The sequence below is a fragment of the Salarias fasciatus genome, chromosome 17 (genome assembly GCF_902148845.1).
Source record: "Salarias fasciatus chromosome 17, fSalaFa1.1, whole genome shotgun sequence".
Lineage (NCBI taxonomy): Eukaryota > Metazoa > Chordata > Actinopteri > Blenniiformes > Blenniidae > Salarias > Salarias fasciatus.
In genome coordinates, this window is record NC_043761.1 from 21,493,708 (window position 1) to 21,521,183 (window position 27,476).

The 27,476-nt window shown below is 50.6% G+C and overlaps 1 protein-coding gene across 1 annotated transcript; it reads left to right on the plus strand.

Moving 5' to 3' along the window:
* Positions 1–1,488: 1,488 nt before the first annotated feature.
* Positions 1,489–27,074, plus strand: LOC115404407 (AT-rich interactive domain-containing protein 2-like; the record flags this gene model as incomplete). The annotated part of the gene is given in 22 exon segments (XM_030113722.1): positions 1,489–1,592; positions 12,194–12,327; positions 16,725–16,943; positions 17,195–17,262; positions 18,124–18,193; positions 18,306–18,344; positions 18,347–18,555; positions 19,314–19,410; positions 19,492–19,701; positions 19,785–19,949; positions 21,008–21,086; positions 21,178–21,312; positions 21,547–21,755; positions 22,146–23,097; positions 23,099–24,488; positions 24,819–24,973; positions 25,065–25,203; positions 25,315–25,400; positions 25,665–25,718; positions 25,720–25,786; positions 26,191–26,282; positions 26,394–27,074. Coding segments are annotated over 22 exon segments (4,785 nt in total), but the record flags the coding sequence as incomplete, so codon positions are not given.
* Between the last annotated feature and the right edge of the window lie 402 nt (positions 27,075–27,476).

Genomic DNA, 27,476 nt, shown 5'->3' on the forward strand with positions numbered 1-27,476 from the left:
CGCGACCAAAAGCATTAATTCAACACCTTCGGCCATGGCGCGGCCGAGCTGCCGGTAAATCGGTCGTATTTGCGACTGTTCGCGGGAACTTAGTGCGGGCTCTGATCGGGGCTCGCTTTCTGTGTGCATCAGTCTTTATTAGCGAGCTGCCGCTCTTCTTGCTATCAGCGATTTCTTTAACTTTTTAAACACTCAGCTCGGCGGATGACTGAGCGCCGGCGGAGTATGGGATCCTTGGTGTCTTAGGAAGCGACTGAAGTGGGCTTTAAACCGTTTTTGCATGCAAAAACAATGGCAATTCGACGGGAAAAATCTAGATCAGCGGAGGAAAGGACAGGCTTTCCTGGACGAGCTGCGGCAATTTCACCAAAGCAGAGGGTGAGATTGGGGCGTCTTTCTCCCCGAGAAATCCAACTTTAAATCCGCATTGCACGCCAGTGCGACTTAACCCGGAGTGTTTTTTAAACATGTGCGCGTTGATTTGTGTTTTCCCCACAGATCGCCGTTCAGGAAGATTCCTATCGTGGGTGGGAAAGAGCTGGATCTGAATGCTCTCTACATCAGAGTCGTCTCTTTAGGTGGATTTGCTGTGAGTGGCAACTAAAAAAGTCTTTATTCGTGCACTCCGTGGCCGTGTGTGGACTCCCCCGGCTCCCACAACAACTAACCCGGGACAAGTGCGAGCCTCCGGAAAGCCGTGAAGAGTGTCGGCCTTGTGCTAGTTGTTTCTTGCCGTGTATCTCTAATGCAATGTGGTGGCTGTGTTGTTTGTGCGAATCGAGACTCTCGAGTCAGAGTGCAGTTGGAGCGACTCGAAATTAGCGGGCACGTTTAGCATCGATTATCGGCACGGAGCCCGGCCGGCCGGCCCCGGAGCCAGCCCGCCCGCCGCTCCGGGACGCGGCTCGCCGCTCTCTGCCGGCGGTTCTCAGCCCGGCCGGGGGAAGCTCGGCTTCTCTTCTCCTGCCATAGCCATCTTTCTTCATGGCTGGCCACAAAATGTAGGCCTCACAGGCCCGTGTAGAGGATCCAGAGGAGGGCACAGAAAGCCGCCGGTAAATGACACGGCTCGCCTCTCCCGGCGTTAGTTTACCGATGCACACACTTTACCGGAGTTAGCATCGTTAGCTTTAAATCGGCTGAAGTGGAGTTAGCCCGTTAGCCTCGGTGCTAACTAGCCTCTACAGTAACGCTCATGTCCTAAAGGGAAGACAGACAGTTCTACTGACTGTGTGTCAAATGTAAATATGGTAACAAACACATCGGTTAGCTCATTACACACGTCCTGTCGGACTGTTTTCCCCCTTATCTCGTTCTCTTATTTTCACGTATATTCAGCAGTTTGACAAAGTTATCGATTAGTGATCTCAGTATTGCTTCATTGGAGGAAACCTGTAGCAGATGGCTGCAGTGTAACCGCTCTTTTTCTTTGCTTTCTCTCCCTGGCTCTCTCATTAAATCTCCTAACATAAACGCCCTCTCTGCCTTTTTCAGGTCTCCGACAAAAACCAATGGATTGAACTTGGAGAGGAGTTTAACTTTCCCAAGAGTTGTTCCAACGCTGCATTTGCTTTAAAACAGTACTACCTGCGGTAAGTGGTGCAGCTTCTCCTCCTGGCAGGTAGCATGTGGGATGTGTTTACAAAAGTTGAGATGCAGTCAGCAGGATCCGGCCTCGCTGCTCCACTCCTGCCATACTGTGACAGGCAATCCACGGATTACACTGTGTACATTTCGTGATCTGTGCTCACATTCATCTGGCTTTTACGGAGGGAGATGTTTTGAAGTATCTGGTTGTGATGCAGCGGCGCTCAGCGGATCTCTCTGCTCCCATGTGTGCTTGATGCAGACTCCCCAGTCAGCTGCCAGTGATGGGACTCTGGTGTAAATGCTGTTCTCCCACAACAGCTGGCATTTCTGCATGTGGTGTTGTTGCAGTCGCTGTACTCCATTTTCTTCTCTCGCCCCTTTAACTCATGCGACCCATTGTTCCCACCACCAACACCTGCCTACCAGGGATTGCACCTGTGTGGCAGAGAAACGCTTGTACCCACTCGTGGATACTTTACAGCAGAAGCTGTTTGTTTGTGCATTGTCAACAAGTTGGCTTTTTTTCGTTCTATATTTTTTTGTCTTGGTGCAAGCTGCTGCCGCCGGTTCTGACTGTAACGACCTGTTTTATTAGTGACCGTGCATTGCTGATGAGGCTCCTTTGAAAGGTTCATAGATAAGATCAGTGTCAGTTCCAAGAGAGGGACAGTGTCTGCACAGCTCTGCTGGAGTTAGCCGAGGTCTTTCTGAGTATCACGTAGCCACAAACCACATTCAGGGTTGACAGAATACTTTGTAATGCATCTTTTTTCCTCCAGCATTGATCACATAATTTGGTATAATGGTCCGCTTAGAAGCTCAGGCGGACTTCAAGACAGCCGTTTAGGTGCTTTTCTACTGTGGAGGCAGCTGTAGTGCAAAGGTGTTGAGTTTCTGTTATGTGATTTATGTGGGTACTTATCCTCTCAGCCTCGGTGAAACACTAACAATAAAATCTGTTTTCTGGATTTCAGTTTGAGTTTATCATAAGCGTTTGTCACAGAATCAGGGAGTCTTGAGCCTCCAAAGCTCATTGCAGAGAAGTTAAGTCGATACATGTATCTGCTGCCTTGTGGCAAACTCAGTGTTTTGACTCCCATATTGAAGGATGAAGCTGGAATTATTTGTAGGTATTAACAGCGTGGCTTCTTTCTGATTCCCTCGCACGACTCGGCTGAGTCACTATAATTAATACCTCCGGAAATGTTTTGGGTTCGAAGATGAAACATAGGGCGAAAGAGACCTGACAGCTGGGTCAAGCAACTTTGCTGAATCTGCCTGTGTCACGGCAGCCTTTGGAGCTGCTCTGTAAAGTTTATCTCAGGCTGCCTGGTGTAGTGGATGTCAGAGGCAGGCAGCTCCACTTGTCTTCCTTCAACCGACACTGATAATGAAGAGATGATCTACGCCTCGCCTGTGCCGCTCGCTTTCACAAAATTAGTCAATTTTTGTGTGAATCTAGAGGGAAGCGAGTGAATCTCTGCAGTGGATGTTCTTCTTGACAGTCCTCAGCGGGGTCAGAGGTCAGAGCCGGGTGCACAGCTTGTTAGAGCTGGTTTAGAGTCAAAGTCTCACTCAAGGACATTTAGATGTTTCCTAATATCAACCCTGATTATTTAGCTGACTTACCGTTCGTAACAGCTGTCTGCTCGGGCACCGTTCGGTTTAAATGCACATTTTATTTTAATTTGTTGCTAGTTTGGAGTTCAGCTGGTAGAAAAAGAGGCAGCATGTCAGCTGGATCATGAAAAACCCGACTCCACTGGAGCAATACACAACCACATCAAGTATTCACTTATGGACCTGCACCGAGCTGTCACCCGGCAAGTGGTGATAACTTCAAACACTCAGACTGGTTTGACGCCCTTTTGAAGCCCGTAGGTTGCTCAATCTGAGATGATAACGCAGATTATGGCAGCGTGACCTCAGAATTCGTGCTCCCCCTTAACTTAGCTGAAGTTCGACTTTTCATGTCGACGACACCGAGCAGCGACACAAAATGCTAACCCTCTCAGTTGCATTTAAAATGGAATATGGTGTTGGAGATTGAATAAAGCTCACAGATAGCACTTAAAATGCAAAGCATACTTTGGGGACGACTTTTATAAAATACATCTAAATGGAACTGAATTTTCAATGTTTTTCTGACTAGTCTTAGTCACCAGAGTTTCACATCACAAAATCCTCTTGAATGGTTTCTGAAAGAGCAGAATCTCGTCTTGTGGGAGTTGATCGGTGCATCGTTTCCTGGTCCAGCGATCCACAGATTCCTTACTTTTCTTCTCTGAAATGAGTTATCAGGTAGGAGTAGGAGATGCAGCATATTTGCAGGGATCACGCTTGTGACTCTGTGTTGACCTAGTCCTCCGCTCTGAATGAAAAGGATGATCATGATGTGGGCTCTCTCTCTCTCTCTCTCTCTCTCTCTCTCTCTCGCTCGGTCTGTCTGTCTGGCTCTCTCTGGTCAGCACTTCCCACTCAGAGCGGAGTAATAAGCAACGTTGAAGTTCAGTTGCCAGCTCCCGCCGCCGTCTATTTGATATCTGAATGTCACTCGGTAATAAGAGTGATCCTTGCCAGAAACTTTTTTTTTTTTTTTCACCCAGCTTGTTTTCAACCTGTTGAAGCGCCGCTTTGACATCAAATCCTACCAGTGGCGCTGATTTCATTTCGACTTTGGGGGGCGGAAGGGTTCACACTCCGGATCAAAGCACGGGCATCAAAACACACTCGGGCAGGCTAAGGGCACAGCTGAAACGTGGCTCTGTTTCCAGTCCGCTTCATTAGCAGCGCCGAGGACCAGGATAGAAACTGTGTGAGAGGTGGTTCGGCAGGAGATTTAGGAAGTGATTGATGAGCCGGTCGGACGTCCGCTGAATCCCGTGTAGCAGAACTTCACAGTTTCTGCTCAGATGTTTCGCGCGGTTGGTTTTCAGTCGAGAGTTTTTACATGTCCACTTTCCTCTTCCATTAGTAGTTCCATGTGTTGGAAGTGGCTCCTCGTGGGAATACAGAGTTCTTGTTTCTAAGTAAAACACCATCCAGTGGGTTCAGACGCGCTCCGTAATTTGAGAGTGAATGGAAGGCGTTTGAAATAAGGCCCCCGGTGTTGCTTTGGACTTCTTTTCGCGGCGTTTTTTTTTTTTTTTTTTTTTTTTTGCCCAGAAGCCAAGTCAGGTGACGGATACCCTGGTTCAACCTTTGTTTGCCCTCAGCACTGCCTCCCCGCTGGGAGGAAATCAGGCCCATGAGTCACTGACATCTAGGAACGCTCATTTCTGCTCCAGCCTGTGCTGCAGCTTGAATGGAAGAAGTGTAACCATTAATGAGGCTTGTGGTTGGCTTATAAGGAAGAGAATGAAACCAATCTTTATTTTAATTTCACAGCCGTTTTTACTCGGCAGAGGTTGGGATTGGCGAGCATGTGGCAGGAATTCTCATTCATCAATACAGATTAGATTTCACCTCTTGACCTGCGCTGCGTTACAAGCCCGGTTCGGCTTTCTCACTCCGCTTCCGAGGACGGCAGCGGGCGGTCGTACAGAGAGAAACAAGCCTGTGACTGTGCCCCTCTCTGCTGAATCAACCAGCACCACGGCGTGATCTGTCTCCGGAGTTCACCACGCTGCTCCTCATGCAGGGAAAAACGATCGCGCCACACTTTGAACCTGGAACTGTCTGCGGCTCAGATGAACAGGTGCAATCAGATTCTCGAGGTTCCTCTTTTTCGTGTGCGGTATTTGTGAGCTTTTCGGTGTAATATGACTCCAGTCCCAACACCACTGCTTTGTTTCTCCACTGTTTGCTGGCGTGTGACCCCACTTTTCTCATGACCCCAGCAATTAGCCAGCGGTGCAGTCATGTGAGCGTGACATAATTTCCCCTCTATTTTCAATCCATGAAAGGAGTCGCAAGTGGATTATAATTAAAGCCATTTACTGCTCGTCGAATGTTTTTCTTTTTTTTTTAAGGAGAGAATGTTAAATGAACATAATAACATCAGTCCTGAGGATCTTGGGTCTTGTGACTCTTATCTGTGTAAAGCTGTGGCTTATGTTTTGAACCGACAGTGAGGACGCAGTAAAGTAAAGCCACATGTGTGCTAAAATGTCCTTTTATCCACACCCTTGCACAAGCGTCATGTTTAAAATACTCCTTAAAGAATACTTTACAAAATGTGTGTGCTAAGCAAGGGACTGCAAAAACATGACTGAGTATTGTTGTGTATGAACACACACCCAAAACGCAACAGGAGTTTTACGTTTCAGTTTGAAATCATTGTGTCAGCAGTGGGATTAGTTTTCATGACACCGAAACCTTGCTGAATTTGACTTCACGTTACTTGATTATGACAATAAATTGCGTCAATCATGGCTTCAAACCTGTTGTCTCATGTTGGATAATGAGAGGGGTTTGAGGACGGCTGCTGTTCTCGTTGTGCGACCACAGACGGCCTGAGATAATCTTCCAGACCGCCGTGTCGCTGCAGATCACTGTGACTGCGCCCGAACGCTACAGCTATTGTCAACCGATGGGATCGCTTCGGAAAATTAGGCGTCAGTCAAGGCAACGCTGGGAAAAGTAGATTTCAGATACAGGAAAAATGCTGGATTACATCCACCAAGCATATAAATGTAACTAGAAGAAGCCATTGGACAATATTATTCCTGTTGTTGAATGATTTTATATATGCGTATATATTATTGATACTTTTAGATGAGTTCTCAGGTCTTGTTCCGTCCTTCAAGCATTTGTAGACGTCTCTGCTCCGTTCCGTGGTCGGACTTCAGTCAAACCACACCAGAGACTGTTTAAAAACACCGACCGTTTGCTACCTAGAGGGATCCTCAGCCACTTGTTGAGTGCACATCAGGCTTTGGATGACAGCGTTCACACTAATGAACCGCGCCTGGAGCGCGCCTTCACCAGACGCTGCTGCCAAATGAGAATCTGTTCCTATAGCGCTAAAGTGTGCGGTTTACACTGATTACAATGTCAGAGCCTGAATTCCACTCAGATGTCATATGCCGGTTGAGGAAGGGGAAAAAAGAGAAAACACAACATTGAGCCCTTGCCCAGGCTCACACCACCAGACAGGCTTTTTCTGCTCAGCGGGTGTTAATTTTCACAGCTATTTATGAGACGGTTCCATGTAGCACGGTGCCCATTGGTCCCGCTCTGCTTCCAGCGGATGCCAGAAAGATTCTCCCGCTCATCTGAAACATCTGGACCCGGCAGCCTTTGATCTGGCTCGCATTAGCTGTGTTTTTTTATTCCCCTCGCCCCATCCGAGCTGCCGCTCAGACTCTCAGAGATGCCAGAATGACGACCAGTTCTGGGGAGAGGAGTGGAGGAGCTCCTGCTGCCAGCTCCTTACAGGGAATAATAAGAGAGTTTTAGCGAAATAAGACAAAACTTGACATCATAGATAATATCTGAAGGCTCTGGAGACTCTGTTTTTTTTTTTTGGTTTGTCTGTAATTTGACCTGCCCTCCAGCAGCGTTGGCCACAACTGATAGCCTAATCTCCTCCTCTCAGTTTCCTTGCTAACAAGCAGATGAGCCGATCTGCCTTGGACTTGACGGTGGAAATGGTCTCGTTCCACCTCTCGATGAAATGTCCAGCTTTGCTTTTTCTCCTCGGTTATTTTTTAAGCACATAACTGCATCGTGGCGAGTTTGTTCTCCGTGTTAATATGAACCAAAGTGCCTGGATCTGAAGCAGTCTGAGGGTAAAGTCTCCAGAGCACATGTGTCACAACATTCTCACGTTTTAAGAAACGCAAGAGATTTTTTTTGCATTTGTGTGGTGTGGTGTACTAGACCATGCAGAAAAAAGATCCGGCTCTCCACTCTCAGGTTCATGTTCTCAGCACTGGCCTTCATGTAGTAGGAGACGTTTCTAGATGAAGTTTTGATCCAGGTTTCACCTTCAGCACTGGATTTGGATGCAATGTAAGCATGTTTGATTGAAAAAGCACGGAAGTGTGACAGTCCTGAAGAAATAGATGGAAATGATTCACAGTAATGTTTGGTTCCTTTGGACACTTGTTTAAAATGAGTTTCTTAAATTTGGCACATCTAATGTGTCTCCATCTTTTGCAACCAGTGTCTGTGTGTATTGAGTAAACACATTTCAGTTATACTCCTGAAAGCATTTGTAATTACAAAGTATTCTCTCTGAAAATGCTTGTTTCTGCGTCTCAGAATGATAAATGCAAGCTGAGTCAGTACCATATAGAAGGACCAAAACAAACCAGAGCAGCCGCGCCATCTGCATGGCTGTCATCAATATGCCTGCTTAAGAATTACAGGTTATGTGTACTGTCGGTACCAGATGCCTCCACTAAACAACCCTGTTTAAAAATCAGGGGGAGGGTGTCAGAGGACCTTCACACAGCTGTACAGCAGAGACCGGGTATGATCACTGCTTTAAAGCCAATAACACAAAGTCAGAATTCTGATCAGGAATTCGGTGCTGAATGTACCCAAATAAATCCATAAAGAGTTTATTATTAGAAGAAGCATTTTAAAATCCTCAACACAAATCTAACAGCCGAATGAGTGAGGATCAGGCGTATTCCCAACCAGTCCACGTCTCTCCGCACTGAAAATCCAGTCCCAGAAAAGCCCTCCTCCACTACAGTTCTCGCCGTCACATCAGGGGAAGAAAAAAAAAAAAAAAAAAACTGTCCACACAAACACACGTGTGTCTGAAAGCGCGCCTTTTTCCTTGAGAAGAAGCACAGGAGTGTGTGGCGCGCAGATAGAAGTGTGAGAACTCCTCTGCTGTTAACCGCGCAGCTGCCTGCTTGATCGACCACGCTGATAACTCTAAGGAAATGCTCGGAACTGGAAGTTGCACCAGTTGTGTGAGCTGTCTCCACTTACTGAGCTTTGGACTCACCGTTTCTCCCCTTTTTTTTTTTCCTTCAGTCTTCTATTTCAAACACAGACTTTCCACGTTTTAAGCTCAAAAATGACGGCATCAAGAAACGCTGCTCTTTGATCCGGGGCGTCCTTGGCTTTTCTCGCCAGCGACCATGAACAGTCCATTGTTCTCGTCCAGGAGTTTGCGGCCCACTCGCTGCCTGTAACTTTCAGAAAATTACATCTAACAATCGCTTTTTATTTTTGTTGCGTAACAGACGACCTTCTGATCTCCTGTCGCTGCAGTTCATGGTGACAGAAAAATATTTGTTGAAACGGTGGGATGTGATGTGAAGGTGTGTGTTTGTTTATTGGGACCGAAATGAGCAAAACAGGATTTTAGTGTCAGCAGTTCTTTATTACAACATAAACTTCAGTTTTTCCATATAAAGCCTCTGTATTGATGTGTGACTTTGAAAGATCATCTCTGCAGACATCTCTCTGTGGTCTGATTGGACATTGCTTAAACCCAGGTTGCTGGAACTTCCCATATTCTGTTGCATTTCCCCCAGTTTCACTTTAGATATTTAGGATTTTGACTTTCGTACACATTTTACCATCATGACGAGAGTTGTTGACATTTTGATTTAAATGTCAGTAATTCAATAAGAGAATTAAAGGAGGATTTTGTGATTTAAAAATATTGACAGTTTCATCACGTATACTCTGCGCCGCAACAATGATAAACTTAAAAGTTGACATGAAATGCTACCTTGGCACTATTTTACCGGTTGAAATTGGACTGTATGTGACCCCAGTACTGAATGTGTTTGACACAGCTGATTTACTCTCTGCTCATTGAAGAAAAAAAAACACCACGAACCGGTTGTTGGCTCGCCTGTTACTCACGACCCTCAAACTTTGCAGTTCTGTCCGCTGTCTGTGCTCACTCTGGCTGCCATCTGCATGAAACAACAGGTGACAACAGGTGGCTGCACATTAGCTGTGTTTCCACAGGGGGATGTTTTGTCGGCGCAGATTTTTTTTCTACCCTGTTACGATGCGCCCGTGTCGGTGCAACATGCACGCCGATTGAAAGAATCCCCCACAAACGCCTCAGCCGGCGATCCGGCCCCTCCGGTACGTTCGGAGTTGGCTCACAGGCATCAATAAACGGCCCCTGTGATTATTGACAAAGTAAACCACCCCCAGCCAGCGCCGGGCAGCGGCTCCGTCAAATCCCCAGCAAACATTTGAGTGCAGGAAATTGGCACGGGGTGTGTTTGCACGCCTGCGCCGGCGTCCAGCAGGGGGCAACCGTCTCCCACTCACACCGACACACGGAGGGCATCTGGGCAGCTGGCGGTGCGAGAGGCATCGCTTCAGCTAATGCAGCAGTAATGACAGGCTGTGTGTGTGTGTGTGTGTGTGAGACTGTGTGTCACACCTTGTCAGTTTATCTATTTTGGAGGGAAAACACACACACACACACACTTCCTTCAACGGTCGTAGTCAAATTAAATCCAGCTCGGGTGGTTTTCTGGTTTGTGGGAGGAGTGTGTTCCCTTTTTTTCTCTCTCTCTTTCTCTCTCTCTCTCTCTGAGAGGAAGCAAACACGAGCAGCTGCAGCCGCCTCCCCGGCCTCGTCTCGTGCCTTTACTCATCTTTCACACTCAGCCTCTTCCTCGCTGGTGCCCAGACAGCGGTTGATGACGCTGCAGCGGGGACCGGGGCCCATCCCTCCCTCCTCCCTCCCTCCCTCCTCCCTCCGTCTCTCTCTCCACAAATGAAGGCTGAGTGTATTTATAGTCCGGCGTGTCACCCGGCAGCCAGCGGACGGGGGATTACCTCGGCCGCGATGAACAAGCGGGCCCTAATTCAGAAACAGGCACTTGCTGGGTGACTCACGACCACACAGGCCGGGCTCACTCCACGGCCGCTGCCGAGGTATTTTGCTGAGTGTGTGTGTGTGTGCCGCGCGTGTGTGTTTGCCTGGCAGATTCTCTACATTATTATAAGTGTTGATCCACCCTAAGAGGCTGCAGTCGCATGCTCATCGAGGTTTTCCCACAAACTTTGCTCGCTCTTGGCTCACAGCTGTTTGCGTTCACACACTTCTTCTGTGAGTTTTTTAAATGGAGAGCTGGATTTTTACTTTTTTTTTTCCTTTCTGGTAATATTTTCACACCTCAGTCGCTTCATTGAGCTTTTTGCACTCGTGATGCACCAAAACCTGTCAGCCTTCAGTCGTGCAGACACATCCGTTTCTCCCTCCCTGCTCATTTTGAGCCTCCGTCATGAAGCAGAGCGCTTTGATTCGCCCTCTGAAAGCGGCGCGGTGTCGGCTAAAGCAGCTGTGAACATCTTTCAAACCGACTCACGCTGCATGCGGAGTGAAGAAAAGTTGAATGCCGTGGACTATTTATTTAGTTTGCGATTCCTTTTGTGCGGTCAGCTGTGGCGCACGCTGATGTTATTCTGGATTGAATCACTTTAAATGTTGTTTTCTGACGAAGGTCTCCTGTTGTGTTTGCAGTCAGTCTGAATTTTCGTGAGATCTAAAGAGCTATTTTCTGCCATTAAGCTTTGAACGCTAGTTTTTCTCTCCAGGATCTTTCATAGTTACGGTGTGACTGGGTTCTATTAAACTACCAATCCCAGCAGGACATGGACTGAGAGTCGCGGCATGTTTTATGTCAACAGTGCCACTTACAGCTTCAACATCATGAAAAGAAACACATGAAGATCTGCGTCGTAACATATACACACACACACTGAAAAAGCCCCAGCCCTCATGGAAAATGACAGTAGAAAGGAGGTGATGTAACGCGTCCTCTCGGGCTGATCCACACCAGGCGGGAGTGTTTCAGGCTGCCGGAGATCGTCGGCCACTATTCTGCCAACTCCTGGCCGCGTGTCAGCGAAGTCTGCCGTTTGTTCAGCAGCCCGTGCTCACAGAACCGGAGCTGTGTTCTCCTCCGCCACCAGCCCATTCACACACCAACCGCCCGCCGGCCACGGCCAAGTCTGCTCAGGAGGCGGCCCTCCGCGGCGCCGGACAGGGTTTTATTGTACATGTTACAAAGCAGCACGTCCCCCCAGAGGCTTCGTCGGCTTTAAATTAGGGGAACCCCGATGTCTCTTTCAGATGAATGCAGCGAATGGCATGTGCTGCAGCAGGGCTGGTCTCTGTAATGGACAAATCTCAATTAAAGAGGGATCAGAGCTGCACTGTCGGCTGCTGGAGAGCGACGGCATCCTGTACCGGTCGCACATTAACAACACAATTCATTTTAAACTGGTCTACAGGCACGAACGCAGAAACAATATAATCCTGAACATTTCATGTGTTGCAAAGCTTTGGCAGATTGATAGAAAGCCTCTAACTCAGGGGTGTCCAACATGAGGTCCGTGGGTCCGTGGGTAAGAGGTGCTAATGTTGGGCTTTCTTCATCACAGTAACACATCGTAGCCAACTCACGCTCTCGTTGTAGTTGTGCCAGTTGGAGTTTTTACTCTGCAGAGTTGCGCACGAGAAGGTTTCCCTCTGGAGCTGCTGTGCGCCTGATACCCGCCGCTCAAACAGTCACAGTCTGAGTGCCGAGTGAATTATGGAGTAAATAAGACTCAATGTGATCCTGCTTCATCACCCGAAGCGAGCGTCCGACAGAAATGAGGATTTATGGCACGAAGCTGTCGACTCACTCTTTTTTCTTTTTTTGCTTCCTCACAGATACCTGGAGAAGTATGAGAAAGTCCACCACTTCGGCGAGGATGATGAAGAAGCGCAGCCGGGGAACCCCAAAGCCTCTCTTCCAATCGGTGCAATTCCTAACTCTTATAACTACCAGCAACACGTTGTATCAGGTAGGCACGGTCAGCGCTGAGCTTTACAGTAGGGGAGAGTCACGCTGCTGGAGGCTGAGTGAGCTCTAATAGGAATACATCCCGGTCGTTTCAGCGGTGTGTGTGTGTGTATTCAGTGTGGTCACACACGTGAGGTTTCCCCACAGTACATGAGTTTTCAGCTCCATCCATTTCAGAATTCATTCACGTGGCGATAGTGAAGAAGTGAGTCAGCAGACGGAGGTGGATCCTCGCATCGGGGCTGAGTGAGCGCGGCGCTCGTGTTGCTTGTGTCCATGCAGACGGAGCTGGAGACGTACTCTCTTGTAGTGAAATGTTGAATGGTCGCAGGCCGCTGATGCCAGCCACGCATCGGTAGTGCAGTCACGAGTGGTATTGATTCGCTCACTTCACTTTCTGCAAACAAGTGCGTTTCCCCCAAAATGGATCATCTCCTAACGGATTGTGGAGGATTTCTGTTTTCTCGAGATCTTTTTGAACTGTTGGAGTTGGGATTTGTTTCTGCCATCTTGGGCTGTATTGTACTCTGAGATCCTGTTTGCAATGTTTCCAAGTGTAAATGCAAAAGTTTCTCAAAACTGAAAAGCATCGTTGTCCTGTCAGGCTGTTTATTCTTGGCTTTAAACAGCTGATCTCTTCTCGGACTGTTTGCTTCCGGTGAAGCCTGATCACCCTCTTCCCGTTGATCACTTTCATTAGGCCGTGACTCTTTGAATTGACCTGGCTCAGCACGGCTGGGTTTGCACCGAGGCTCTGAAGCGTGCGGTAATTGCCTGAAAGTTGCCCACACAAACTTAAGCATTGACTAATAATTTTCTAACTCTTGAGTGTGTGCAGCTTTTTGCCGGTGATAAAAAGCCTGCGAGTAACCACGTTATAAATCACATGTTGTGCGGCTCGGAGCCGACCTCTGGTCTGCCCTGCCGGACCCGGTCGTGCACGCTGAATGAGATCTGTCCATTATGTCGGGAGTGTTGTCGCGCTGACCGCTGGGCTGCTTTCTGAGGTAATTGACTGTCCTGACAGCAGTTATTGATGAAGGCAAGAGGGAAGCACTTGTTAGTTTTCCCTCCGCCTCGGTTTAGATTAGCCTTTCACTCGCAGCCTTTTTTTCCCTCGAACAATCGCCGCGCCGCCTGCTGTGCTAATTGACTCCAAAAAGATGACCGCTGAGGGAAAACACACACGACAGGGCGAGGTGAACCCGGCCGACGGCTGTACCCACGCAGAGCAGAGACTCTTACCTTCAGAAGGTTTTCAGTTTCTGGAATCGGCACAGATTTGCAATGAGACAGAGTTGGCACATTTTCAAGAAGTTGCATTTGTAGTGGTTTTGAAGACCGTTGTCGGGGAAACAGACCCCTAAAACGCAACCAGAGCTTTCTGCTTTGACTTGGAAACATTGTCGTGTGAATGTAGAAACATTGAAATGACAGCGGTGATTATAGATCAGTTCAGTCACAGGAAATGCAGGACTGTTTTTGTAGATTAAGACTGAGATATTTAGATTAAAGGATTAAGACGAATATTGATCATACAGAGCAAAACACTTTACAAATCCCAGAGGGAATTAATTTACATTCATCTGTGCATTGATTTCATAAATAACTGCATAGATTCTGATCGATGGGTCGTCTGTGTTGCTCCACAGTTGACCAGGTGTCGTAATCCAGAGAATTTCTGCTTCTGTAGAAGAAACCACTGAGGATCGTGTTTGATATCGAAAGACTTCTTATGCTTCATATTTTCTTTCTTTTAAAGTGCTGCTGTTGGGTGTTGGTCCTGTGGGCATGGCTGGAATATTCAGAAGTCACATTTCACTGCATATTTCTCATTTTTGAGTTTCTCGCGACAGCATTGATACATATTCTGATGAATAATTGTACGTCTTGTATTGTTGTATGTTGCGTATCTCAGATTCTTCCCAGGACGCAGTGGGTCCTACAGCCTTGATTCATTTCTACTGAGAATATAATGGAAGATGTAAACACGATTGATAGTTAAAGGTGGAACTGTTTGATTTCGGTTGAGAAACTCGTCACTTTCACGACAGCTGTGTAAAACAAACTGGACTCCCAGAGAAAATCAAAGTGTTGGACGGATTGACGACACTTGAAATATGCATTTTGTGTGTGTTATATAAGTGTGTGTTTGGAGACAGCCTGATGCTGCGCTCCGTAAGCAGCAGGAGGATCCGGTCTCCCCTCCTCTCCGGTCAGCACGTTCCCCCCCTGCTGAAATATCTTCATCACATGGGGATCATTTCCATCTCCCTGCGATAGAACGGGGATTAAAGCTTCTTAATGAGCAGAGCGAACAAAACACACAGAATAAATGCATTTAAAAATACATGAAGCGAAGCCGCCAACTGTTGGTCAGATTTTGGATGCAGCTTCCTGTTGTCGACTGGCGCTGATGCTCTGATGTCTGCATTCAGCTCATATCTCAGTGTTTTTGGTTCGGCGGCGTCGTAAAGCTCAGAGAAATGCGCTCCGTCTGTCCCCGGGCTCTGAATTTAAATGCAGCAGTAATGTAGTGGGACACCTCGCCTGAAATTGTGCCATTACGGCCGTCGCCGGCTCGGTCATGGCTAATTATTTGACAACTGCTCTGGAAATCGTCTCCCGGCTTTCTGGTTTTGGGCCCGTTGTCTCGGAGGCCTGCGACAAGCGTTGATTCATTCAGCTCATAAAGCCCCGTCTGTCAGGCGGCGTGTCGCGCGGCGGTGCGCCGCACCTCGCTGCAGGTGCCGGAGGACGAGCGCAGACAGGAGCCGCCGCCGCCGCCCGCCCCGTAACGGCAACTCAGCTGAATTACATTTCCCCTGCACAAACCTTTTCAGCATGGAAATCAAATTCACTCAGCGGGACTCCTCTCTGTGTTATGATTGGTTTCCAGAGGCGGCGGTCTACAAAGACCCTGCGCCAAATTGAAACCCGGTGCACGGCGAAATGACCAGTCAGTGCACATAAAGTGATTGATAGCAGAAAATCAAGCTACAGTGCAGAGCGGAGCGGAGCGCGATCGCAGCTCTTTGTTGACAAAATAATTCCGCTTTGACATCCAGGATCATGTAGATTTTACAGTATTCCAGGCAAGACGTCGCCATACAGTTAGAATTCCATATTAAATGTCTGTTAATTATAAAAAGCTCATCATGAGGGCGAACGGAGTCGAACGCAAACGCAATTAAAAGTTGGAGGACATTCATTTCCTTCCGTCAGACGCGACACGGCTCATCACACTAAGATGGCTTTCACCGAGCGGCGTAGTGCCCCATTTGGTTCGCTTTAAAAGTCAGTCGAAGTGCAAAATAAATCTGAGGATAACGTGACTGGAGGTGTGCAGGGGGCGCAAAGCCGCTGGTCGCTTTCTGCTAATGTTTACACGCTGCAATCATTAATGAAGGAAGTCAGAGTCTGGACTGATCTCTGTAGATTAACCTGGAAAAATCTGCCGCCGAGTTAATATTTTCTATACGGCGTAAAAAGTGCTGCATGGGAAAGTTTCATGGCATTTTGGGCGTCTGTTGACATGACAACGGTGAGCAGAGTCACTGAAAACAGCTCCCAAGGTGGAAAGTTTTGACAACTGTCCGACCCCATATCTGTGGAAACAAAGACAGAAATGAAAAACGATGTTTTCACTGGAAGCGTGGTTTAAACGGGACCTCAGTCAGAATCATTCTAGTGTGTGTTGTGGTGAAACCTGGGGGATTGTCTTTGAGTTGTGGTTTCATTTTGATTTTCAGGAAAGTGCTTGAGGAGGTTGTGTGTCTGGAACGCACAGTATAAAATAAAGTTTTGTCTGAATGGGCAGCTCTTCCCTTTTACAAGAGTTTATTATAGTAGATCTAGACTAGATATGGATCGCTCCGACGCAGTGCCGATACACCAGTTTCCTCCCTGACGCGGCGTCCGCGCTACCCTGTGTTCATTTCATAGATGAAAGTGCCGTCAAACGGCGCCGGGTTTGAGCGCGCCGTCTCCCAATTTCCCAGAGCGCTGTTTCCAAACTGCCGTTTTACAACCCGCTACGTCTGACATGTTTTATTTCTGAGCGCCGTGCTCGGTGTCTGGCAGAGGAGCAGGTTGAGTAGTTGCAGCTGAATTTATTTTTAATGAGTGTTTTTGAAAATCGTATTAGAAAACCCAAACTGACGCTTTCCCTTTCACCGTGATGCAGAAGTTTCCAGCCTTTAAATCGCAGTTCATGTTGGGTTTTATGTTAATACGCAGTTTTCCTTCGTGGCTGGTTTTAAATCATGCATGTTCTTTAAGTCGGATGTATTACTAGAGTAAAACAAAGTGACTGTGCCGTGAAAAATTGATGAAATATAAAACAACCTCGTTGTTGACTCATGTGTAATTGTATGGTTTTTTTTTTCTTCTTCTCAGACTATCTTCGCCAAAGCTATGGACTGTCTACGGACTTCGTTGCGCCGTGCGACTACAACAAACTGGTGCTGTCTCTCCTCTCGGGCCTCCCCAACGAAGTGGACTTTGCCGTCAACGTTTGCACTCTGCTTTCCAACGAGAGCAAGCACGCCATGCAGCTGGACAAGGACCCCAAACTGGTCACGTTGCTGCTGGCGCACGCCGGCGTCTTCGACGACTGTACGTCGCTAAACTCGCTCCCTCTCACCGTAGTCACAGCAAAGACGATGATTGTACCTGTCAGGTTACGTTAGTTCCCTCGTCGCAGAAATCCGCACGAGACGGTTTTCGCTGTGTTTATCTCGCTTACTGCATGCCCCGTGTTTCAGGATCAAACGGTTGACTCTTTTTAGCACCTTCTAAATATAATTTGTCACGGGGAATAAAAAGGCAGAAGAAGCCTGTTGTGACGTTCCCTCTGTGTTCTCCAGCACTAGGCAGCTTCTCCGGGGTGTTCGGGATGGACTGGAAGGAGAAAACCTCTCGGGACTTTGTCAGGGTAACGTATTAAAAAAAATAAAACTGATGTGGAAATGATAGATTCTGTCACTCGGGAGGGCGGAGCCGTCAGTATAGTTTTTCCTCTTTGATATGTTAAGTTTGTCTGAGATTTCAGGTTTGACAGCTTAACTGTTCATTTTGATGGAAGGTTAACAGCTTTTCTAAAGTAAAGCCAGAGGTTTCCCAGTCGCCCCCTGGTGGCTGCTTGCAGAACGGCCATGAACCCTGCAACCTTTCACACATACTGTGGTTGACCAGTCAACGTCCAGCCATGTTTTTACACTGACCGGGTCAAAAACAACAGATAATGAAGGCAGGTGACACCCTGGACCGGACACATTCACTCTTCATTCAGAGATTACAGATACCCTCAAATACATGTTTTTTTAGGTAGATTGCAGCTCATCCAGTTAGTCATTCTTGATTGAATCTGATATCTGATCTAAATTGAGACTGACTGCAGCTCCACTCTTTCAGCTCAATACAAATATGTACTTATGTTGTATGTTCTTCAGAAAACATGCATAATTCTTTCTCTGTGGAGAAGCCAGCATTAGAATAGCATATAGGCTGAGCTCTGGTAGGAAATCATATTACTGGATAAAGATAGCAGCGGCTACATGTAACCAAAACATTTGAAGACAGATGTATTATTCATTTTAACAGTATCGGTTGCATTGCAGTAACTATCAAGCTTCCTAGTTGTTTTTTCAACCCTCAGTGAGTGTGGTCTACTGACCCCACCGTAACCCCACTTTACTACTCTTGCCTATAGTCATATTATGGTAAGCGGAGATTAATGAAGCCTTTTGTGTGCCGTCTGCCGCGCTGTTGACGCGCTGCTTCCGTTTCCCTGCAGTTCTGGAAAGAGGTGGTGGAGGACGCCGAAGTCAGGGAGCTCATCTGGGACAAGAGCAGCCCGGCACAAGGTGAAAACCACTCAGCTGCCGATAACCGTAGTCCTACGCTTCATTTCTCCCACTTCAGTCAAAACGTTGACGGCAGCCCAAAGCGATATTTGAAGCGTGCGCCTCTTTGCAGATGGTACGTCGTGTGAGAGGCGCTGGCAGAGCATCTTCCACCCCCGCGGAACCCGGGCATCAGCGACATGGAGGCCCAGCGGGTGCTGCAGATCGCCGTCATCCTGCGGAACCTCTCCTTCGAGGAGGCCAACGTCAAGCTGCTAGCGGCCAACCGAACGTGCCTGCGCTTCCTCCTGCTCTGTGCCCACTGTAACCTCATCTCACTCCGACAGCTCGGCCTCGACACGCTGGGCAACGTGGCTGCCGAGGTGAGACCAGGGTGGAGGTTTTTTTTAAGCAGAAAAAACGTAAAAAAAGAATATAAAAAGAATGAAATTGTACTGATGACACTTAATGTAGCTTAACATTTTTGTGGTAGTAACTCTTAATATCCGTGCCAACTAAAGAGGAGTGAAAACCCCCCAGTTTGTGGGGTGAAATGAGCCCCGGTTGGTCCCAGCAGAAAGCTGAATGATGAAGCTGTGGTGAAATTCCGAGAGGCTGGGGAAGCCGTCGATGTTTACCTCGGATCAGACGGACGTGTGAACGGCGCTGTGGCGCGGGGTCAGTCTGTTTGGGAGACGCGCTCTCGGCAGTGCGGCCGATGTAGGTACGGCTTCCTGAGAGCTGCGAACAGATGGCGTTCCCCGCCACTTCCCGACAGTCTGCTTTACAGAATAACATTTACACATTCGGCTGGGGTGACTTCTCCCGGTTCCTCGCTGTCACCGACTCCGAATGAGCGCTTCCAGTCGTCCACGCCGGGCTGGCTGCGGGAGCTGGCTTCCTTCCTCGATTTAAGATGCATGTTGATGAGCTGGTACCGGCGCTCTATTTTAGGACGCTGTGTGGTTCGTTCCCTGATACGATCAGCTCGGCCTTTGATGTCATTAATTGAATGTTGGGGTGCAGATATCGCTCCGAACGCGTTTTTTAAAATCTTTTACACGAGTACTGAAGCAGATTTTGCTGCCTTTTACGTTTTAAATCGAACTGGCCACATAAACGTTGTGTTGCCTCCTTTCAGCTCCAGCTGGATCCTGTCGACTTTCGGACGACACATCTGATATTTCACACCATTACCAAATGCTTGATGTCCAGGGACCGGTTCCTGAAGATGAGAGGTGAGGCCCCGGGACGTTCCTGCTGTCGGCAGCGAAGTGAAGCGTCCGGATTGAAAACGACATGTTGTCCTTCCTTTTCAGCCATGGAGATCCTGGGTAACCTCAGTAAAGTGGAGGACAATGGCATGCTAATCTGCGAGTACGTGGACCAGGACTCGTACCGGGAGGTCATGATGCTCCTCACCCTGCCTGACCTCATGTTACTCATGGCCTCCTTGGAGGTGCTTTACCTGCTGGCCCAGCTGGGGGAGATTCCCTGTGGCAAAATAGCCTCCGTGGACCACAGCATAGGTACCGGTTGATTCCCATCGCTGATTCGGTTCATGCCTGCGGTGAACGGTGACGCAGAACCGCTGAATCTCTTCCCCCCGCAGACCTCCTGGTGCGGTTAGTCTCTGTTGACCTGCACACGTTCGGACCCGACGCCCTCACGGCCGTGCGGTTGATCGAGCATCAGGCCAACGCCGACCAGGCGGCGGAGGTCCGGCCGCAGCTGGTGGAGCAGGTGCCTGCAGTCATGCAGGGCACGCCGGCACCGGGTGAGTGTCCTCCTGCCTCGGGCTGGAAGGCTGTGATCCTCCTCATTGAGGTAGAAATGAGCTATTTTGATTGATTGTGTCTAAATTGATCCTTAGTTGAATAAAGCGTCTTTTTTAAATAGCCATGAATATGCAAGGAGATTAAATGAGTCAAGATGTTTACAAAGAGATGAAGCCAACATGCAGCAAAACCTCACGGTCTCCACTTCAAGTTTTTATCGTGTGAACAAGGCCGTAGTAAAAACTTTCTTTTCAGCCTGACCTTGCTCACCAGAGCCCGGCGTTCCAGGATGGAAAGCGCTTGTATGCAAATTAGATTAAGAGCACAGTGTAGGTATGCAAATGGCCACAAGACACCAGTCAGTCAGTCTGCTTCGGCAGTCGGGAACTCCTACTTCAGCGGTAATTGTTGGATTTATGTGAGAGCTGCATGAGCGTTTTAACAATTTCAACAAGAAACCAAACAGTTTATAACTCAAACATCAAATATCTCCTGCTGTCCACACTGTTTGTCCCAATGCACAGAGCGAGAGAGATGCTAGCGCGGCACTTCTTCACTGGAGTGCTTTGAAACGGCCTCCGTGAATAGATTCTTTTCATGTGCGTCCGTCTCTTGCCAGTCAGTTCAAATGAAGCCCATGCTTTGATTTATTTTGATTTTAAGCTGTTGAATCGTGTAAAAATGTATGTAGAATGAACGTTTTAGTCGTAACTGGAAAGACGCGCTCAGTTTTGTCTCCGATCGGACGGCTGCAATACACATCAAAGAGATTTGGCCAAGCTGAGTTGTTGTGATGGTGGAGAGCCGAGGCAGGACTAAATCACCTGTTCTGGAGCAGAGCAGCTCTGTGCTCTGAACCCTTCTGACAGTTAATGCTGTCAGGCCAAGTCATTGGATTGCTGCCATCTAGTGGACGGACCCGGTAGCACCACAAACCTGAACCATTCAAAGGATGGATGAGATGAATCATGTGCTTGCTTTGCTTGGCGGCGCAGTCTGGAGTAACATAAAGGTTTTTTTTTTTTCCCTCTGTGTGTGTTTGTGTGTGTGCGCGCAGTAACGAGGGTCCCAGTTCAATCTGCTCAGCCTCCTCCCGGCATCGTGGAACTGGACGGGGAGAAATTCACACTGCAGTGGTGAGAGCGAAGAAACAAACCGTTGCCGAGCGCCCGACGCCGCTGGATGTTCCTCCTCGGTCACGCTCCTCTCTTCCGTGTCGTCCCACAGGTTAAATGCACACTTCGAGACCCACCCCGAGGGCACGGTGTCTCGATCAGAAATGTACTCTGAGTACCTGGCCACGTGCAGCAAAATGGGACGGAGCAACATCTTGAATTCTACTGGCTTCCTCAAATGTCTGCGGTCAGTCCCGGCTCCTCCCAAGTCCACACTGTTGCCTCGTGGCTCCACAGTGACAAGATCGTAGCGTGTGTGTGTGTGTGTGTGATGGTAATCCTCCAGAAGAATTCCAAACCGCTGCTCTGTATGCTGAGTTGTAAACCTGGATTAGTGACCGCGCCGTTCACCTCTGGTTGGATTCCAGCTCAGCAGTTTCCCATCATCACTAATCTTCTTACCCTCCTCCTGCCGCTCCAGAACCGTGTTCCCCAACCACACGATGCGGCGGCAGGACGAGCAGAAGGCCAGCAGCCAGGTCCACATCCTCCTGGTAGGCCTGCGGCGGAGGTCCATCCCCCTTCCCATCCAGTTGTACTACCAGCAGCCTCAGCAGAACCCGGCAGCAGCGCCTCCGCCTCCAGCAGCTCGGCACGACGTACCTGGAGACCCTCAGGCCCCTCCTCCAGGTACCGGACCCTCCTTCAGTCGTCCAGCATCAAAATCAGACTCCGGTCATTTCTGCAGTAACCGCAGAGACCGCAGAGCTAATACCGCCGGGAACAAGATGGCTGAACTAATTACAAAGGCAAACACTTTGAGGAAATGATCAAAGTGAGAGGAGCTGCGCGTGAAATTGGCGGACCAGCGCAGCTGCATCGCAGGAAATGAAACGCAGGAAGTTTGACCTGTGGTCTCTCACGCCGGGAAGCATTTAGAAACTGTCTAAGCTGTTTTTGTTGTTATATCAAATATAGAATTGGGAGCGGTGAGGCTGTATGTCGTGATCAACCGGAATAGCAGCTTGGTCGTCTGTCCGTTGTTGCTCCTTGTTTCTGAGCTGCTCCTTGTTTCACCAGGCTTACCCCCCGGGCACCCCGGTCTTGGACCTCAGTTCGTCCGGTCTGCGGGCTCCGGCGTCTCGTCCCCCTCACTGACTGCACAGGAGCCTCCTCACGTCGGCCACCAGACTGTTCCCCGTCATCCGGTGCCTCCGCAGGTGTCTCCGCAGTTACCCCCAAATCCTCTGGCAGCAGCGCAGCAGCAGCAGGTCCGACCTGGTCCGACAGTCCAGATTCCGCCGTCGGCTCCGGCCACGCAGAACCACAGCCCTCAGAACCCGGCGGCCCCGCAGCAGCAGCAGCACTCCCCCATGCTCCCCACAGGGACGCCTGTCACGCTATTTCAGCAGGTACCGCAGGGCCACATCCTCACCGCCAGGGTGCAAGGCGTGTGCCCCCCCCTCACCCAGCACCCGCCCCTGCCTCAAACCCCGCCTCTGTCCGGAGCCGGCCAGGCGGAGTCCGCGCCGTCCTCCTCCACCCAGGCGCCCAACTCCCAGGCGTCGCGCGTCACCTTTCAGAACATCGCCCCCAAGCCAGCGCCAAGCCAGCCTGGACCAGCAGCCACGATAGCGCCGACCAACCAGCAGCCTCAGCAGGCGCAGAGCGTAGTAATAGTCGGTCCCAACCCCCAGCAGAGCCCCGCCTACTCCCCCGCCATACACCAGATCGTTCTCGCCAACCCTTCCGCCATCCCGGGCGCCCAGACTATCCAGATAGCGGGGCAGCCCGGGGCCGCTTCCAGCCCCTGCCCGCCTCCTTCCTCCCACCCCAGCACGCAGGTCCAGCCCAATCAGACTGTCAGCCACGCACTGTCCATCAAACGGCACCAACAGCAGCACCAACAGCCGCCGCCCCTGCAGATCCTGTCCCAGCCGCCCCCCTCTCAGCCTACCTCCACCGAGTCCAGCTTGATCAAACAGCTACTGCTTCCAAAGCGAGGGCCTTTAACGCCGGGGGGAAGCTCATCCTGCCGCCCCCCAGGTGCCCCCTCCCAACAACACGATAGCCCAGAGTCCGCAGGTCATCTACCAGGCGGGCTACGCCAACCAGAGCCCCTCCCCTCAGCCCCCGCAGCTAAACGTGCAGCTGGTGCCGGGCCAGCTGCCGGCGGCCGCCGCGCCGGGCCTCCAGACGGTCCAGCTCCTGCCGGGCCAGCTCATCTCCACCGGCAGCCCGGGGGGGGCCACCATCATCCAGAGCCCCGTGGCGTCAGGACAGGTCACCTTCACCGTGGTCCCCAACACCGGCTTCACCACCTCCGCCGCCGCCGTCGGCCCGGGAGCCGCGTCTCCTGCATTCTCTACTGGAACTGTACCCCACCACGCCCCCCAGCCCCGCCTCCCCCTCCCCTCCCCCGCGCCGCCGCCTCCTCCTCCTCCACCACTGCCAGCTCCCCTCAGAGGAGACAAGATCATCTGTCAAAAGGAGGAGGAGGCCAAGGACGCCACGGGGCTGCACATCCACGAGAGGAAGATCGAGGTGATGGAGAACTCCTCCTTGGCCGGCGGGGATTCCTCCGGCGTCAAAACGAGTAACGGCGACGTCGCGGCGGGCGACAAGCTGCTAAACGGTCGGAAGTGCATGGAGTCTAATCTACCTCCATACCACTCAGGGAACAGCCAGGGAGCGCTCAACGGCCCGGCCCCGGAGAGCCGCCCTGCTAACTGGAGGCAGGCCCTCTCTCCAGGCGCCAGCGCCCCGGCGGAGGGCAGCCCCGACCCCAAAAAGACTCTGGTCAACGGGGTGTGCGACTTCGATCGGGGCGACGGCGGCGGGAACTTTAACAAAAACATTCCAAATCACATTGCTTCCAAACAGTTCTTGGGGAACGGCGAGGTGGGCCCCTCCGAGAAGAGCCACAGCCTCGACCCTCCCCTCCCTCCTCCCCCCCAGCAGGACACTGCCAAAGCCCAGCAGGCCGAGCGCCTGGCCAACGGACCCCCGGCGCAAGGCAGCAGGCCTCCCTCGGAATTATCCAACGGACCTTTGGGGCCGGGCCACGCCACGCCGGTGCTGAGACAGCAACTGCTCCCCAACTCCCCCTGCCCCCCTCCCGCCGCCGCCACTGTTACCTCCCAGAGTCCCGCCGCCCCTCCGGCCAACGGGGTCGCCCCCGAGGCCCGGGGCTTCAAGAGGCCGGCCGAGAGCGAGGAGCGCAGCTCGGCGGCGGCGTCCTCGGGGATCCCCAACAAAGTGGGCGTGCGGATCATCACCATCAGCGACCCCAACAACGCCGGCAGCAGCGCCACCATGGTGGCGGTGCCGGCGGGAACAGACCCAAGCACAGTAGCCAAAGTAGCAATAGAGAACGCCACTCAGCAGAGGAACTGCTCACCCACACAGGCAGCTGGCACAACGGTGAGTCAGCGTCAGACCCGTCACCCACACCGCCGCCTCGTGAGAAATCCTGTTCGATCGTATGTCGCAGACACACGAGGTGAATACTAGAAGGACTTTCTCGTACTCGCCTCGTGTGTCTGCGACATACGAGGAGGTTAAGAAGGTGAAGCCAGTTGAGACCATGTGGCTCTCGCCGATACCCGCCTCCGACAGCGACGCGGCTGAGAGAACAACCCCGGCCAGCAGGCGGCCCGGGTTACGTCTCAGCCAACAGGCGGCCTCGGCCCTCGGGCCTCCGCCTCCCCGAGCGGCGCTCGCGTGTCTCATCCCTGTGCGTCTCCTCCGCAGCCCACGGTTACCCCGTCCCCGCCCCCCGCCTCCCAGCCGGCGCCGGCGGGGAGCCACAGCCCTCACCTCCCAGCACAGCAGACCTCCACGGCGGCTCCGGAGCCGAGCAGGAAAGCAGGGCAGAACTTCAAGTGTCTGTGGCAGTCGTGCAAACGGTACGACGCCCCCCGTCAGGCAGCATCCCACCGTTTCCCCGCGCCGCCGCCAGCTCACGTGCAGAACCGTGTCTTGTGTCCCCGCCCCCAGGTGGTTCGAGACGCCGTCTCAGGTGTTCTACCACGCGGCGACGCAGCACGGAGGGAAGGACGTGTACGGAGGCCAGTGTCAGTGGGAGGGCTGCGAGCCGTTCCCCCGGCAGAGACTCTCCTTCATCACACATCTACAGGTAACGCCCCCCACCCGATCTCCCCCCACAAACTTCTGGTTTTGATGTCGTGAACGGGACCGAAAGCCGTGTGAGATTAGTCTGAATAGTTTCCGCTCTTTGTGTTCCCAGGATAAGCACTGTTCTCGAGAGGCTTTGCTGGCTGGACTCAAGCTGGAGGAGCAGCAGGCACAAAGTCCCAATCAGACTTCTTCCCAGTACGTACCGCTCCGTCCGTCCGTCCGTCCGTCCGTCCGTCCGTCTCCGGCCCAACCGACACGAAAACGCTGGTTGCGTTTTGAGTGTATTTTGAGAAATTTTCACACATAGTGTCATGACTTGTTATCCAAATGCAAAAATAATGGAGTTTTCTCCTGAGCTGTCATGAAGACAGGATCTAGAACAGATGGCATGGTTGTGTTTAGTTGGGATGTTGAACCAGAAACCGTTATTAATTGGTGTGTGTTGGCTGTGTTGTGCAGGACGCCGCCAGCGGCAGGCAGCACTCCGGCACCGCGAGCACCGAAAGCAATCGTCACATCCAAGCGCAGCTCTCATGGCCCTCCGCAGAGGCTCTCGAAACCTGGTCTTCAGGGACTTCACCGTGAGTAGAACCGGGCCGGCCATTAACACCTCCGCCTCTCTCTGGAAACACACACACACACACACACACTTGCAGTTGTATGACTATGACTTCTTAAGCTGCGTCCTGGCTGAGGGTGGACATAAGCTGCTCTGTAGCTTTTAAATCCCTCTGTTTTCGGCACCTGGCGGTTCAAGCTCGGGTCACATCGCGCTGAGGAGTTAGGCAATTTCCGATCCAACAGAAACGGGCCGATTTATTCGGCCGTAACACTGAGGACCCTCGAGGTTCCACATGGGGGCGGCGGCTCGCCATGTCAGTGTCACACTGTTCACACTGACATCCACAAAGTTATTAACACACACACATATGTAGAACAATAACTGACAGTTCTTGTGTGTGTGTCGTGTCTCCTCCCCCTCCAGGACGAGAAAGAAGGACCAGTGACCAAACACATAAGACTAACTGCTGCCTTAACGTTAAAGAACGTCGCCAAGCACTCGGACTGCGGTCGCATGTAAGTATCCCCGGCGAGCCGCGAAGCTGGAACCACACGCGTTCTGTTTCCATGTAAACGCAGAAGCTGCTGTTGTGTAAACCGTGTGTGACACTCTGCTCCTGCTCTCAGGTTGGTAAAGCGGCATGAGACGCACCTCTCCGTGCTGGCGCTCAGTAACATGGAGGTCTCCACCACGCTCGCCAAATGCCTTTACGAACTGACACGCTCGCTCCAGGCCTAACGCCAAACGGACAAGCTGGAGAGACCGCGCTCTCCCCCCCCTTCCTCCCCGTCCCTCTCGTGGGCGGAGCCAGCCGCCGGTGCAGCCGCGGCGGGTCGGCAGCGGGGGCGAGGAACCAAGGACGTCTGAGCCCGCTCCCGTCCCCCCCGACCTCCTCGCCAACCTGTGTTCAAACCCCCGACGCTCCTCCTCCATCAACACGCAGGAGAAGATCAGAAAAAAAAAAAAAACACAAACTGCCATGGGGTCTTCCACCAGCTGCCCACCAGGGGGAGCTCTGAGACTGCTTCCCTGAGGGACTCCACCAACGAGACCCCGAACGAGCACATTTCCTCTGTTGTCTTGTTTTTTTGTTTTGTTTTTTTTGTAGTCTTCTTCTGTTTGTTTCCTTGGAGTCCCGTGAAGCGGCGCGTGAGTGGCGGTCGACTGAAGCATCCGGGTGGGCGGGGCCGCCGATGGCGTCCCACGGGATCGGGCAGAGGACGGCTCGGCCGGCAACTGGCAGAGAGAGAGTTTTTTTTTTTTTTTTTTTTTTTTCTTTAGAAACTTGGTAGCTTGGTTTTCTTACTTGAGTCATATATTTTCACTTATTTATTATTGAAATGAATACCATTACAATTAATAAAAAAAAAAAAGAATCCTGTAAATATGTTGTGAATATATATATAAAGAAGATCCTCTTTCATGCCGATGCAGCCACTGGAGAACTCACTCTGTGGAGTCATAGAAGCATTACTTTGGCAGGATTGAATAAACTAGTCTGTTTTTTTCTTTGTGTTTTGGTTTTGTTTGTTTTTTTGTTTTTTTTTTTTTGCTTTTCTATGATCCCTGGTCACTTGTATCTAATGTGATTCTATACTCAGCAGTGGATGAATGTACTTAAAAACCTGTAAATAATTCTGCAAAGGTACTGATGCTGTAAAGCTTAGGGAGGGGGAAAACAGTTTTTTGTGGAACTGTGACATTTTTTG